This window comes from Ailuropoda melanoleuca, chromosome 2 (genome assembly GCF_002007445.2).
Source record: "Ailuropoda melanoleuca isolate Jingjing chromosome 2, ASM200744v2, whole genome shotgun sequence".
Lineage (NCBI taxonomy): Eukaryota > Metazoa > Chordata > Mammalia > Carnivora > Ursidae > Ailuropoda > Ailuropoda melanoleuca.
The window spans coordinates 85,017,328-85,031,888 of NC_048219.1; the positions used below are offsets into that span (position 1 = coordinate 85,017,328).

General features: G+C 38.5%; 1 protein-coding gene and 1 long non-coding RNA gene across 2 annotated transcripts in view; one reads left to right on the forward strand and one right to left on the reverse strand.

Moving 5' to 3' along the window:
* WARS2 (tryptophanyl tRNA synthetase 2, mitochondrial) overlaps window positions 1–11,310 on the reverse strand; it is a 98,171-nt gene extending 86,861 nt beyond the window's left edge. Inside the window, exon 1 of the mRNA XM_002928259.4 lies at window positions 11,188–11,310. Coding sequence (XP_002928305.1) covers window positions 11,188–11,277 — 90 coding nt within the window. The 5' untranslated portion in view covers window positions 11,278–11,310. The remainder of the gene's footprint in view (window positions 1–11,187) is intronic.
* A 7-nt stretch (window positions 11,311–11,317) lies between these two features.
* Window positions 11,318–14,561, forward strand: part of LOC117801040 — a 58,183-nt gene continuing 54,939 nt past the window's right edge. Inside the window, exons 1-2 of the long non-coding RNA XR_004623401.1 lie at window positions 11,318–11,429; window positions 12,884–12,945. This is a non-coding gene — a long non-coding RNA (uncharacterized LOC117801040). The remainder of the gene's footprint in view (window positions 11,430–12,883; window positions 12,946–14,561) is intronic.

Sequence of the window (14,561 nt, forward strand, 5' to 3'; positions counted from 1 at the left end):
TAATCTATGTAGGGCATACCAAGATCAATAGAGCAAAGGTACTAGGCATAGTTTGACAGGTTGTTTTCAAGGGACTTAAGATGGACAATTAAGAAAAAAGGCAATGCTAATACAATAAAAGAACTTTTTATTTCCTTCACGAGCTGCATGAACCCTTGATTTATAATATTAGAAAACACAAAATCAGTTGTTGTATAGATAATATAGCACATTTACTGAACCAGACAGTATTCTGAAGCAAAACTATGCTCAAAATAAAATCTTCTCTTCTTAATCCTGAGTATGTCTATACTTTCCTATACACAGAGGTAACAAACTTTAATATGATATGCAGTATAATAAGTTATGCCTTTGAAAAATAAAGTTAGAGCTAGAGTAGCAATAAAAGTCCGTTATAGCAACAACTTGGAAATTACAGCCTTCTTGGAAAATCACTGAAATAAAATTGGCATTATCTTCCAATCACTTATAAATATCTGGATACTTAGGACAATTACCAGGTCATTTATGAACTGCAGCAAACACTGAACATCTTCTAAAATTAGATACATAAAAATGTACAGTTTAAATTCAGCAATATGCTAAATGCCAATGGTAAGCATTTTCTCTTGTCTTACCTCCTTGGCTTTACTTTTCACTGAATTCATTCACTCAAATACTTATTGAGCTCTTTCTGTTACAGGAATTATTATGCCAAAGATTTAAGTAATAACTCATTTTCTCACACATATAGTTATCATAGCCGAGGCACAACAGGAAGAATCTTTCCCTCCCCAGCTTTTATGACTGCTGGAGGTCTCCATGAACATACTTCTGGTAAGATCTGCCTGCTGAGTGGCAGCCTAAGGCTGCACCTGTGGAACCCTGGTATTAATTATAAGCAATTTCCTGCTGGAGTGTTCATAAAAGGTCTAAAAAAAAAAAAAAAGCACACTCTCCATCTGTCCTAAAGCAAGTACCTATAAACAGAGACAGAATATAAGGAAGGATGTGTTAATTTCTATAAGGAAGGTACAAAGTCCTATAAAACTTCAAAATGGGAACAATCATTTCCAACTTCAGAACAAAGTTTTCTGGAACCAATAGAGAAGTTCTGCTGCTGTTGTTGTTGTTGTTGTTGCAAATTCCAGTTAGCTAACATACAGGCTAATATTAGTTTCAGATGTAAAGTATAGTGATTCAACACTTCCATACGTCACCTGGTGCTCATCATGACAAGTGCATTCCTTAGTCCCCATCGTCTATTTCACCCATCTCCCCCACCAACTCCCCTAATTCCCCACCCCGAGCCGGTAAACATCAGTTTTCTCTATAGTTAAGAGTCTGTTTCTTGGTTTGCCTTTCTCTCTCTCTTTCTTCCCCCTTTTCTCGTTTGTTTTGTTTCTTAAATTCCACATATGAGTGAAATCATATCTTTGTCTTTCTCTGACTTATTTTGCTTAGCATAATACACTCTAGCTCCATCCATGTCATTGCATTCTTTTTGAAGATTGAGTAATATTCCATTCCATACACATCACTTCTTCTTTATCCATTCATCAGTTGATGGACACTTGGGCTGTTTCCATAATTTGGCTATTGTAGATAATGCTGCTATAAACATCGGGGTGCATGAATCCCTTTGAATCACTGTTTTTGTATTCCTTGGGTAAATACCTAGTAGTACAATTGCTGGTCATAGTATAGTTTTATTTTTAACTTTTTGAGGCACCTCCATACTGGTTTCCACAGTGGCTGCACCAGTTTGGATTCCCACCAACAGTCAACAGGGTTCTCCTTTCCCTGAATCCTTACCAAAATCTGTTGTTTTTTGTGTTGCTGATTTCAGCCATTCTGACAGGTGTGAGGTGATATCTCATCGTAGTTTTGATTTGTATTTCCCTGATGATCCATGATGTTGAATATCTTTTCATGTGTTTGTTGGCCATCTATATGCATTCTTTGGAAAAATGTCTATTCACGTCTTCTGCCCATTTTTTAATTGGATTATTTTTTGGGTATTGAATTTGATAAATTCTTTATATATTTTGGATACTAACTCTTTATCAGAAATGCCATTTGGAAATATCTTCTCCCATTCCAAAGGTTGCCTTTCAGTTTTGTTGATTGTTTCCTTTGCTGTGCAGAACCTTTTTATTTTGATGAAGTCCCAATAGTTTATTTTTGCTTTTGTTTCCCTTGCCTCAGGAGACATATCTAGAAAATAGTTGCTACACCCAATGTCAAAGAGGTTACAGCCTGTGTCCTCCTCTAGGACTTTTATGGTTTCAGGTCTCACATTTAGCTCTTTAATCCATTTTGAATTTATGTTTGTGTACGGTGTAAGAAAATGGTCCAGTTTCTTTCTTTCTTTCTTTTTTTAAACATGCTGCTGTCCAGTTCTCCGAGCACCATTTGTTGAAGAGATGGTCTTTTTTCCATTGGATATTCTTTCCTGCTTTGTCAAAGATTAAGTGACTATACTTTGTGGATTCATTTCTATTCTGTTTCATTGATCTACGTGTCTATTTTTGTGCCAGTACCATACTATTTTGATCACTATAGCTTTGTAATAGAACTTAAAGTACGGAATTGTGTGTTTTTGTTTCATTTTTTTAAAATGGTGGAATACAGACAAGTAAGAATGGGAAGAAAGGCCTTTCCAAGAAGAGACAGTGGCATTAACAAAGAAGTAAAAGGGAAGAGTTCTGAGCAAATTTGGAAATTCTATGAACACCAAGGCAAAAGATCCATGTAAGAGAGCAATGGCCTAGAAAAGTGTTTTGGATCTAGACTGTGGAAAGTCTTGATGTGAAGCTCTAAGGGGACTAAATTTCATTAGAGGCCCCCAAAGGTTGCTGATCAAGGGGAAAACCATAATTAGACTGCTGCTTTAAGAGGATTAATCTGATAAGACTGATTTTGGGGAGGGGGAGATGGAAGGGTAGAAAAGTGTGGTGATAGGGCAATCAAAGAATTATTAAGACAGATAAGGGCAGAGGAGAGAAAGTTCACTGAGTAGAATTATATGTAATTTAAGAAATAATCATCATCCAGCATGAAGGACCCACTAGGCTTTATGCACTGGCAAAAGGACTTTTGGGAAGTGCCATATATATATATATATATATATATGGTGCATGTCAAGTGCTTATATATATATATATATATATATATATATATATATATATGACAGGATCTCTAATCCACATATTTCTACAAGGCATTATTATGAATACCTTACAGATGAGAAAACTAAAGTTTAGTGAGGTCAGATAACTTGCCTGGCATCATGCAGCTGGTACAACCAGGCCTAACTGATCCCAAGAGTCACATACCTTCCGCTTTATCACACATCCTCTTAGGAAGGGACCAGTAAACTTTAAAATGACAAGTATAATGTTCCTGTGACTGCTTATTCTCTAGACACTTGCTTCTCTAGGTTACTGAGTTTCACAGCTTGGTGGCATGGGGGTGGCTGGAAAGTTGCCAGCCATTGGGGAAGCCAAAGTTGCCTGCCTGCAGAGAAGGATCTTCCTTCACAACCAAGATGGCCAGGTAACTAGTATCCACGGAGGGCCAACCTGGCTCTCTCCCCAGAACTGGCAAGGGCTCCACATAGTCTGGTCCTTAACATCTCCCTTGGGACTCCACCCTCATCCTGCACACTTAGCCCCTGCTCAAGAGACCTCTTCTCTCTTCCAGCAAATTTATGAACTGGCTGCTTAGCCCATTCTCCCCATGGGAGGACAGGAATCCAAATCAGGGATTTGAGTAAACAGCTCCATATCCCTTTTCCATTCTCCCACTTCCCAAAAGGAGCCCAAGGTAACATAGTGAGTAAAGTTTGGGCCTGAATAAGTATAAAATAGAATGGCCCATGCAGTCTTTGTTCATGGGGAGTATTAGGAAAAGGTCATGAGGAGCCCTTTGGTGTATAAAATAAATTCTGTTCAACGTTGCTTATTTTAAAACCTCAACAGCATCCTAATTGATGTACTAACAGGAAACAATTCACTTTAATTCAATTACTGAATTAGAGACCCCTTTAAAATCTCCTAGGAATGAGGATCCTTTAGCATAAAATTCTTACTTATCACTTGCAGAAATGGCCCACAACACTAATTACTTTCATCTCTCCCATTTTCCCACTTTGCACCTCTGCTACTTTTGAAGAAAGTACTCTTGACATAAATCCCAACTAGACCCTAGATAGTGGTCCCTTGGTCATCCGTCAGCTCCAGCACTCACCACCTCCCCTCTGCCTGCAGGGCTGTGCACAGGTTGACCTTTTAGCTATAGACTGTGTGTAAACAGAACTTCCTACATGCACCTTGGGACTTACGTGTTTAAAGCCCTTATTTTACACATGGTAATCCTAGTGGCAGTAGCCAAATAGAGACATGGAGATAAATTTACAAGACGGCTTTGCTCCTTCTTCATAATTCATCGAGCCAAACAAGAGTATAGGAACAGTGACAACAAAGGATGATTTATAATTTCTACTCTGCGTGTCACCATGGCAAGTTATAGAAGTGGCTTTCATAGAACGGATTTAAAAGTTACAAGGCAGTTATCTGCATATTATCATGGGTTGAGTTGTTTAATGGCATTTTATTACAGTTAGGGTACAGACTTTGGAATCAAGCTACCAGGTTTATATCTAACATTTGCTAGCTATGTGATCTTGGGTGAGTCATTTAACCTCTTACTATTCTCATCGACAAAATGGGGTTCGTATTAGCACAAACCACATTGGGTTGTGAGGATTAAATAAGCTAACGCATGTCAAGTGCTTAAAACCTTGCTTGGTACATGGTAAGCATAAACGTGTGCTAGTATCACCTCCTCCACCATTATTGTGCTTATAATAACTATTGTGTCTATAATAACACTAAATGATTTCAATACAAATATGAAAATAACATCCACTGAGCAAAACTTTAAGGAATACCTATATTTACTTAGATTCATCATCATTACAACTGGTTAAAAAAAATTGGAAGACACAATGAGAATTTAATCAGTGAGTCAAAATTTTAGATGACTAAATAGTGAAACTTGGTATGCTGCAATCAAGATTAAAAGAATATGTGAAGCATTTTGGAGACTAAAAAGTGGTGTATTAGAACAGGATATTATAGAAAATAATAGATTCCACTTGAAAATGTTTTGCAAGGTGAGATTTATCATTTTATTTTATGCTCTCAAATACCTTAATGAAAAATCTACAACTATCATCCTAAAAACCTGGGATAAGAAGCAATGGAACCAAGGGCATTCATTCAGGGCTCTACCCATACTGGACTTGCCCCGCCCTATAGTGAGTCACAGACAGATCAGCAGACCAGGAATGCGAAGGAGAAACTGACAGCCCTGCATGCTGGCTAGTGTCCTGGCCTAGAGGGCAAGGGATTGAGAAGCAGAAGTTGTGAGAATCTCCAATGGTTAGAAATCAGGGTGACTTAACTTTGCCTTTTAGGAGACAAAGGGGGCAGTCAAAGGCAGTTCCTTAGCCAACCAGAAGTACGTTCAGTAGATGCCAGGATGACTGCGTGCCATGGGAAAAGAAAGCTGTAGATGATTTTTGATAAATGGCTAGAGGCCCAATAGAACTTAGATGTCAGGGTGCTGTGAAGACCTTGATATGACCTTGACTCATTCAGTAAGCAGGGAAGTTAAGAAAAAGTGTTATGCCTCCTCCTGGGAATAAAAGATATGGTATTGCTAAGAAATGATATATAGAGAAAACTGTAAATGCTCGAGCAGAGTTAAATTAAGTCAAGCTGGAGTCAATGTTGCACCTCTGTGCCTATAAATTCTCTCTCCGCATCTAGCATCTCGCACGGGCAGAACAGCTTCCACCCTCTGTGAGTAAACTGCTCCTGTGGAAATTCAAGAAGCCCCAGGCCTCATGTTGCAGTCTCTAAAAGAGAAATTCCTGAACCCTGAGAGGTAGTGGTAGAATGGAATCAAGAGCAGAACTGGATAAGTGTGCTTTATGAGGAGGCTAGAGGCTGGGTTAGTTATAATAATGACTAAGGGAATCCAGAGAACCATCTTTGCGCACAAAGATCAGCATATTATGCAGAAGTAAGCTGTGTTTAGAAAGAAAGAAGGAAAACTGACTACCAATATCTTCAGTGCTTGTGCAGCTTAAGATAAATAGAACATACGTTGCATTTTATTGATAAAATACACACACTATCAAAGTGAATACTCTCAAACTACTTATTTTCAGGGCAGCTCCTAGAACATAATTCATCCATCACATGTGGCCCTCAGCCAACAAACTTACCTGGATATGTTTGGGAGTTGAAGTATTTTTCAAATGTCATCATAAGAAATTTAAGATTGTGTAGCACCATCTCCGGGGCCGCTGTTTCGTGTGTGGAGGAAGGGTGGTAGGGGGGTGGGGGCTATGAGGTCAAGCAACAGGGCTCTAGCTACCCCTCTACTCCTGAAATCAGAAAAGCTCTGCTTTTATGTTTTATCTAACAGGGACTGATACAAGATTTTATTTGGTAAGAGAATACTACTGGTCAGGTGGAAAAAGCACAGACGAGGCTGAATTTGGTACTGCCATTTACCAGCTCTGACTTGGGAAAGTTACCTAATCCTTCAGAGCCTTAGCTTCCTCTTTTATAAAATGGGTAAAATAATATTTACAGGATTGTTGTGAGAAGAAAATAAGATAAAAGTGTATATAGCACATTGCACAGGGCCTTAGCATATAGAAGGTGCTAGCTAAATGTGCATTCCTTTTCTGAAAGACAGGATCATGTACGGATATAGGCTTAAATATATATATTTGTGTAAGCCTCTGCAGACACTTCTGTAACCTGCAGCCATGCAACAGACAGACCGAGAAAGGATCTCAGGGAGCAGCCTTACTCTCTTTAGCATTTCCTGGCCGTGGATGCCAGAACAGTTACTAGCAAAAATCCTCAGCATCTACTTACTGTTCCTCCTCTATATTTTCATCAGTTACCATCAGTAATTTCCATTATCTATTCAAATATAGTTTTAAAAATTATTATTTCTAATAAGCTAAGTCAGTTTGCAAGGAAAACCAATCTAAAGAAGATTTTAAGTGAATGGACTCCTAGGCTGATTGAACTTAAAAGGGGTGTTCGAGTGGGTCCATGCAACACCCTTTAAGAAAAGCACAGAGATGAAGTAGTCCCATCAAACCAGCCCAGTTATTATCTTGCAAAATGATGGCTACAGATGTAGCCCTCCATGCTGATTAGCTCTTGTTGCGAGTTGGAGGCACAAAAAGTCACTGGGAACACTACCCCATTTTAATGTCATTAAGACCACAGAAACCTACAACAACAAATACTTATTGCAAAATAGGGAATGAAATCCCAATAGTAAATTTTACCATCCTAATTCCACAATTAATTAGCGCTGTGATTTTAGGCAAGTTACTGAACTAAAGTCAGTTTCCTCATGATTTAAAATAAGGTGCTAATGCCTGCCTTAAAGCCTTGTTATGAATAGTCTCTCTTTGATGGTATTCTTGCCAAAATCCATCACCTAATCGTGAGAAAACACCAGACAAACCCAAATTGAGAGACATTCTAGTAAATAATTAACCAATCCTCTTCAAAAGTGCCAAGGTCATGAAAGACTGAGGAAGTGCCATAAATTGGAGGAGACATGACAGCTCAATGCAACAGGGGATCCTGGATTTGACCCCGGACCAGTAAGAGACTAGTGGAAAAACTGGTGAAATTTGAAATGGGATTTTAGCTAGTATTGTACCAAATTTATTTCTTGGCTTTGATCATTGTATTATGATTATGTAAAAGGAAGCGTGATGAAGGATGTACAGGAAGACTATGTACTAATTTTGCAACTTGGTAAATCTAAAATTATTTTAAAAGAAAAAAGTTAAAAAAAAAAGCAATTGTTTGAAAAGCCTAGTCATGAGAACCGAATACAAGAACAATAATTTAATACATTGCCTTTTTAAAAATTTTTTGCATGCTTGAGTCCTTCATCTAATGGCTAAACTTGGTAGCAATTAACATTAGGATCAGTCCGTTAATACTGGCCACACCCAGCTTGGGACAGCTAACAGTGAAGTGTGTTGTTCAACTGCCACAAAACGTGGACATTTTACACTGAATGATTACAAATAATTCTTGCAAAAGTCTACTAACCATCAATATTTCACTCTTGGTACAACACCATAAGTTAGGGCTTCAAGAAGTGTGCATTCTGTGTTTGGCCAACGATGACAGACTTAAATTTACCTTATGCCATCAATATTTAAATGTAGCATGTCAAATCTTCATTCCTCTGACTCTGTGACTACTCTCATCTTGTCAAACGTCAACAGTTTTTTGTGAGGTAACACCTGGCAAAATAAACCGCTTTCACATAAATTGTAGACAGCTCACAATGAGTATGGCTTAGAAACACTGTTATTCCTGGTTTCTCTCTAATTTTTATTTTAAACTTGAATCTATCTCTAGCCTCAAGGGGCAAAAGCCTGCCTTTGAGATAACTAAAGGTCCTCAATGCCAACCTTATTACTCAAGATTTTGTTTTTTAAAGAAAACATTAAAACAACCTAGGAATCATAATACTCTTATCAGTCATAGTTTCTAACACAGCACTGCTTTGGCTCACCCACTTTTGCCTCTCACCTCAGGGAGTACCTGAGTAACCAAACTAGTAACAAGTAACCTGGTTATTTCTTAGTTTTTGATAGAATCATCCAGAGGATAAAAATATATTTTCTATTAGACTATACTCTTGAAAAATAATTTTTGTTTTCTACAAAGGTTATGAGATATCATAAAAATGTCGAATGCATCTGGTTTAAGAATCCAGTTCCTCCTTCACATATTTCTGCATCTGTTCACAAAAATCGCTTTGACTTCAAAGGAAGCTTTTCAAGAGAAAAAGAAGATACATACAGGAAAAGTACCCATAAATTTCTAGTCCTTTTCTAAGGCCATTTTAATAACAGCACTGTGGGACAAGTATCTTTTTAGGTCTTTAGAGAGCTAAAATATCACAGATGATATTACTGACTAAGCATTTATAAGGAGATTTATGCTTTAACACTTTATTCTGGGTCTAAAAGTGATATATCTTCAATTTTGAACATGTGGAAAATACAGAAAGCTTAAAGAAGAAAACTTAAGTGACTTTTAATCCACTATTCAGGAAGACCAAAGCAAAACAAAAAAAGTTAAAACTGGTTGTTTCCTTCCAGTCTTTTTTTTTGTGCATGTATATATTTATATAAATTTATATTTACAAACAATATTATAATTACACTATGAAAACAATTTTGTATCTTTTCTCAGTTGGTCTTTCAAAAGACTACATTAGTCTTTCAAACCATCATATTTAATGACTGGAAATTACATGTAGATTTATACTTTAATAGAAATGCTCTAGCTTACATTTAATTCTTATCATACTCAATGATAAATTAAGGGTTTGGAAACACTAATCTGTTCTGGAAGTTCTACATTTTGAAACTATCTAGATTAGCAGTTGATTAACTTTAAGATAACCATATTCATTAATTCCACTGAAACAATAACAGGTTTAAGAAATTTTTCTTAGCATTTATAATAATTTAGTGCCCTAAAATTCCCTGAGCAATCATTAGTGGGCTCTAGCTTATTTTCCTTTTCTTTTTGATTTTCTATTTTTCATGACATTCTCCCCTGTTGGGTTTGGAAAGAGAGGAAGTTTGGATCTAAGGTTTAGTTACTTTGGTACCACAGGTTTTAATATGCTATTAGCTAGCTATAAAATAGTAAAGAAACAATTCTGGTTCTGCAGAATCAAACCCTCAAACTTCATTGAATGGATTTATCTAATTTTAAATTAATTCTTACCTAACATTGCTGCCTGAAATTTAAAATAATGCTTAAGTAGCTGTTTTGTTGAAAAAGAGCTCTCCGGTATTTCCTTTATCTTTAAAACAATCTTGTGAGGTCCACATCAATGAGGAAAACTTAAGTACAGAACATTAATTTATGAGATGACGGGAAAAACAGGTTAGACTCAAATCTTGGTTTTCATAATTAATCTCATTGCTTTACTTTGGCTTCATAATCATGGAGCCACAGATTTTCCAAAGCTTGAAGGAACATTAATGGGTCAATCAGTCCCACCCTTCCTCCACTCATTTTACTAAAGAAAACAAATCCTGTGAGATTGACTTGCCATGTCCCACAACTAGCAAGTGGCAAACAAATCTCTTGATCTTCGATTTCCTAATTTCAAGTCTAGGGCTCTTTCCAATATACCAGTTACCACACAAAATCCTCACACCTATGCATTTTGACCACGAATAAGCAAGGATGCCAAGAAATCACCTAATAATCACATAATCCCAAGTTTCTTCCTAGTTCCCTGAAGATACGTCCCAAGAGGTGTACAGCAATGTGCCTACCACCAAGATCGCACTTAGAAGACATTTAGTAAGTGTCTGAATGAATGAAGTAAATATCTGAATGAGTGAAAGGGGATATATATACATACATATATATAAAAATTATAAATATGGAAGCCAGTGTCCACGCTCCCAGCACGACACGGTAATGGTGACAGCAGTGCTGCCAGGTGCAGGACAGAACGATGCACTTTGGCAACTTGCTGTAACTCCCTCACAGAGCCTGCTCGATGCAGGTCTACCTTGGGGAATGAGGAGCGGGAGTAGAAGACGCACTGACACTTGACACTGAAATGCCGCCCTGCCAGGAGGAGGATGTCAAGGGGCTGCTCCGACTTAAATCGTCCGCTTCCTCACAAGACTCCTCTCTAATTTCCCCGCTGGCCCCTCAGAAAGGAGGGTGAAATAGTAATAGGACCACGAGAAGGCGGGCAGCTCAGGAAAGATCGGCGCTCTACTCTGGTAACTTCACACAGGACTTGGCTTCCCGCGTTGCCCGGCAACAGCCGCGGTGCCACGCTCTCAGGGAAAAAGACAGAGACCAAGTGGGCAAGCGGAGAGGCGCTCCTCCCACCCCGGCGCGTGACATCATCGCGCATCCTTGCAACGTCGCCACGTTCCAAGTAGGAAGGGAGTCTTAGGAGAGCGGACCTTAAGAGAGAAACCGCTCGGTATTCTCCAGAGGAAACGGGAGGAGAGAAACCAGTGGAGGGAGAGGAGACGAGAAGGACCTAGCGGGATGGGAAGCTGGCGGGAGAAAGGCCAGCTATGGTTACCTGAGGAGTCTGAGCAGCTTCGGGTCCTTTATGAAGTGCCCGGATGAAGCTCCGGCACCCACACGCCTTCCGCATTGAGCGCATCGCCATTTTGAGAGGGGCGGAGCCGTATTGACTTGAGTGACGTCTTCCCGGAGAGCCAGTCCCTGAGTCTCAGCTGTTTTGCTTGCCGCGTAAGCGCCCTGGTCTTCCGGGCGTGCCTCTGTGCGGCTGCGTGGGGGAGTACGGTCTTTGCAGAGCAGGTGGGGACAGGAATGGGGTGGGGCTTGGCTCTAGTGTTTCCCCTGAAGGACAGCTCTTTGTGCGGGCCTCCTGGTGGGAGAATCTCTTTCCGGGATATTAGTAGCAGCGTTGCAGAGTGGAAGAAAGTAAAGTAAATTTGCCTTTCGGATTCCGGCCATCCAAAGGCAGCTTTTAAGAAGTGTCTCTAGGAATGGGGCCTACCCAATCCTGTTAGAGAGCAGTAAGTGGTCCTTTGAGACTTATGTGGCTTCATTAATTCATTCGATCTACAAACCTTTGTTAAACCCTACGATCTGCTAGGTACCCATATCTTATATGGCCTAATGCGTAGCAGGTAAATAAACGATGCACTCTTTTAGGTGTTAAAGAAGCAAACCCCAAGATTGGGGAAGAGGGGTGGTTAAGATTGTGGCGCTAAAGCCTGGTCCAGGGAGGGCTTCAGAAGGTAGATACCTGATAGAAGAAATTGTTTGCATTTTGGGTTAAATTATGAGAAGAATTAACACTGTATTCCTGCTTCTGCTAATGCGCCCAAAAAGCACCCACACAGAAAAGAACCTATCAGTAAACATATAACAGGAAAAGATTAGTCAGAATTCCTTTATGTGTTTTCTTGTGTTTATCTATTGAACAAATACTGAAAATTAACACATTTCCACAGGGAGAGGTACGAGATAAATGGAAAAAGGATGCCTGTACTCTTAAAGTAACTGAAATCTTACAGGTTAAGACAAAGTTTATGAATTAAAACCATACATTAAAATCTCTTAAGAGTGGTGCTTTGTACTGGTGAAATTCAAGCGCAATTGGTGTAATGTAGAAATAAGCAGGGAAGGAATTGGAAGGATGAAGGCCAAAACCAAAACAAATACCCAAGAAAATCAAGTGTTATTCTTAAACAAATCAGTTGAGTTTGGTTTTGTCTCATAAATTTGAGGTGTGTGGAGTAGTTCCAAATGTGATGGCCGTTAAGTAGGTCTGGAACCCAGGAGAGAGAGCCAAACTACAGAACGGATGGTAATTGAAAGTAAGGAACTCTCTGAGACCACAAGGTAGAGTCTGTGGAATAGAAATAGGCAGATGATGGAAATTTTTAAAAATAGTCAAGAAAATATTTAAAACCCCAAAAATGTGGTCTTCCTGAAACCCAGCTAAGAGGCCTTGCCAGTGGAAGTGATGATTGATCATTATAAAGATGCACAGTATCCCTTGTACGCATGCCTAAATATTTTGTACTCATATATACAGCAAAGCATTAAAATACAGTTTTTTACAGATATGCTATTAATTAGATTAAATGACCCTAGGAATTAGTAAGGTTAGACTTCTGACATGCTCAGCCATCTGGATTATAACATAAAACCTAGCAATAAAACGAGGTTTACAGCAGAAAGCTGTCAAAGGCCTGCCCACTTTATTTCCTCAAGCAGTAATTTTAGTCTTTTATCTACAGACTCACGTGACTGATAATATTTCCATAGGAGATATTTCCAATGCATACTCCCATTGAAGAAGGTATGTCTGAGCACAAGTGGAACAACTTCAGTATCTGTATTTTTTAAAGTACATTATTTTCAAACTTAGAAGTAAGAAAGTATTTCCCATCACAGTGGTGATTTGATGACTCTTGAGTGTCACTCAGCCAGCCAGGTTGCTCCTTGGACAAGGACTATGTTTTGTATTTCTTATATTTCCCCCAGCACCTAGTATAGTACCTTGCACAGAGCAGGCGCATCTTTTAAATCTAAATTTTATTTTGACAAAGTATGTAACTAATCGTCAGAGGTTTGTGTGTTTTTAACATCCAGGAGGGAAAGCTGACAGCAGAAAAGACACTAGACTTACTTAAAGCAAGCTAGTTTCTTCAGCTTTTGTACTTTTTTACAATGGCATTCTGAAACCATTTGCCATTGGGAAAGTATCCTGAAAAAGCTCACCGTTGTGTAAGCTCACCATCTTCTCTTCTAAGAAGTGCACTACAATTAGCATATTTTAATAAGTATTTTAAATGTTAATCCCGAATCTTCAGGAGAAAATATGTCATTCAGGGTATCTTTCAATGAAAAATTGTCAAATATACTTTTGAAATGTTTGCATACAAAGTGATTAGCATTTTAGAAGTTTGCATAATGCAGGAATAGTTTGGTTACATGAGAAGTTCACTTGTGGAATATTGCATTGTCCAACAGTGTTTTTAAGTGAAGCATCACTGTATTGGCAGTATTTCACATTGCAGTCATTTGATAAGCCAATGAACTTCAGTAAAATGAGATAGAAATATTTTACTTAGGCAGACTTTAGATGCACTTACAATTAAACACTTATATAGTGTGTATGGTATACACTGTATGTCTACAGATGTTCGTGCTTACAATTTTGAAAACTTGTTTAAAATTTGATTTCTCATCAACACTTTTATTTTATAGTGAGTTCTGGTAATTTTGCTCTTTTCTTAACATTCCCTGCAAATCCCATCTTGCTTGAAACAATAGATTAAAACCAGACTGGCAGTTGGGGAACGCTTTCTATTGCAACCATGTGTGTCAGAAGAAAGGATTAGGTTTCCTTGTCCAAGAACATCAAGGGAAACCTCCACCTCTGCAGACACACCTTTATTCCTCGGTAATGGAGAGTTTATATCTAGTTAGATTTAAATGGGATAAGGAAAGAGTTTAAATCCACTCTTAGCTCTAGTAGTATAATCAGCCCTCAAGTCTCAAAGTATCTAATTTTGTTTCTCTAATTTAATTCTAAGTGTCGGGTTGGTATTAGATGCTGATCAAGGTGATGGAGAGTTGCCCTACACATTTATTCACTTAAGGAAGAATTTTGCAGACTGCAAAGACTAGATGGCATCTACGTTCAAAACTTACTTAAAGCACAACCCATTCACCTCTGACCTTTCCTTTATATTGAATATGTTTTTCAAATATAGAGGAAGAGATTCCATAGTTGGAGGTAAACCTTTCTCTTCATAATTTGGGATAGGGCCATACTATCTTATGCTGGACTCAATTCTAAGGACCTAAATCAAAGTGAGACAGAGCCTGCCTTTGAGTGAGATCACTTCCGAGTGTCATTAAAGTATGTGTGAAACCATAGTAATGCCTGGGAGGTTGTTTCTTTCTCCC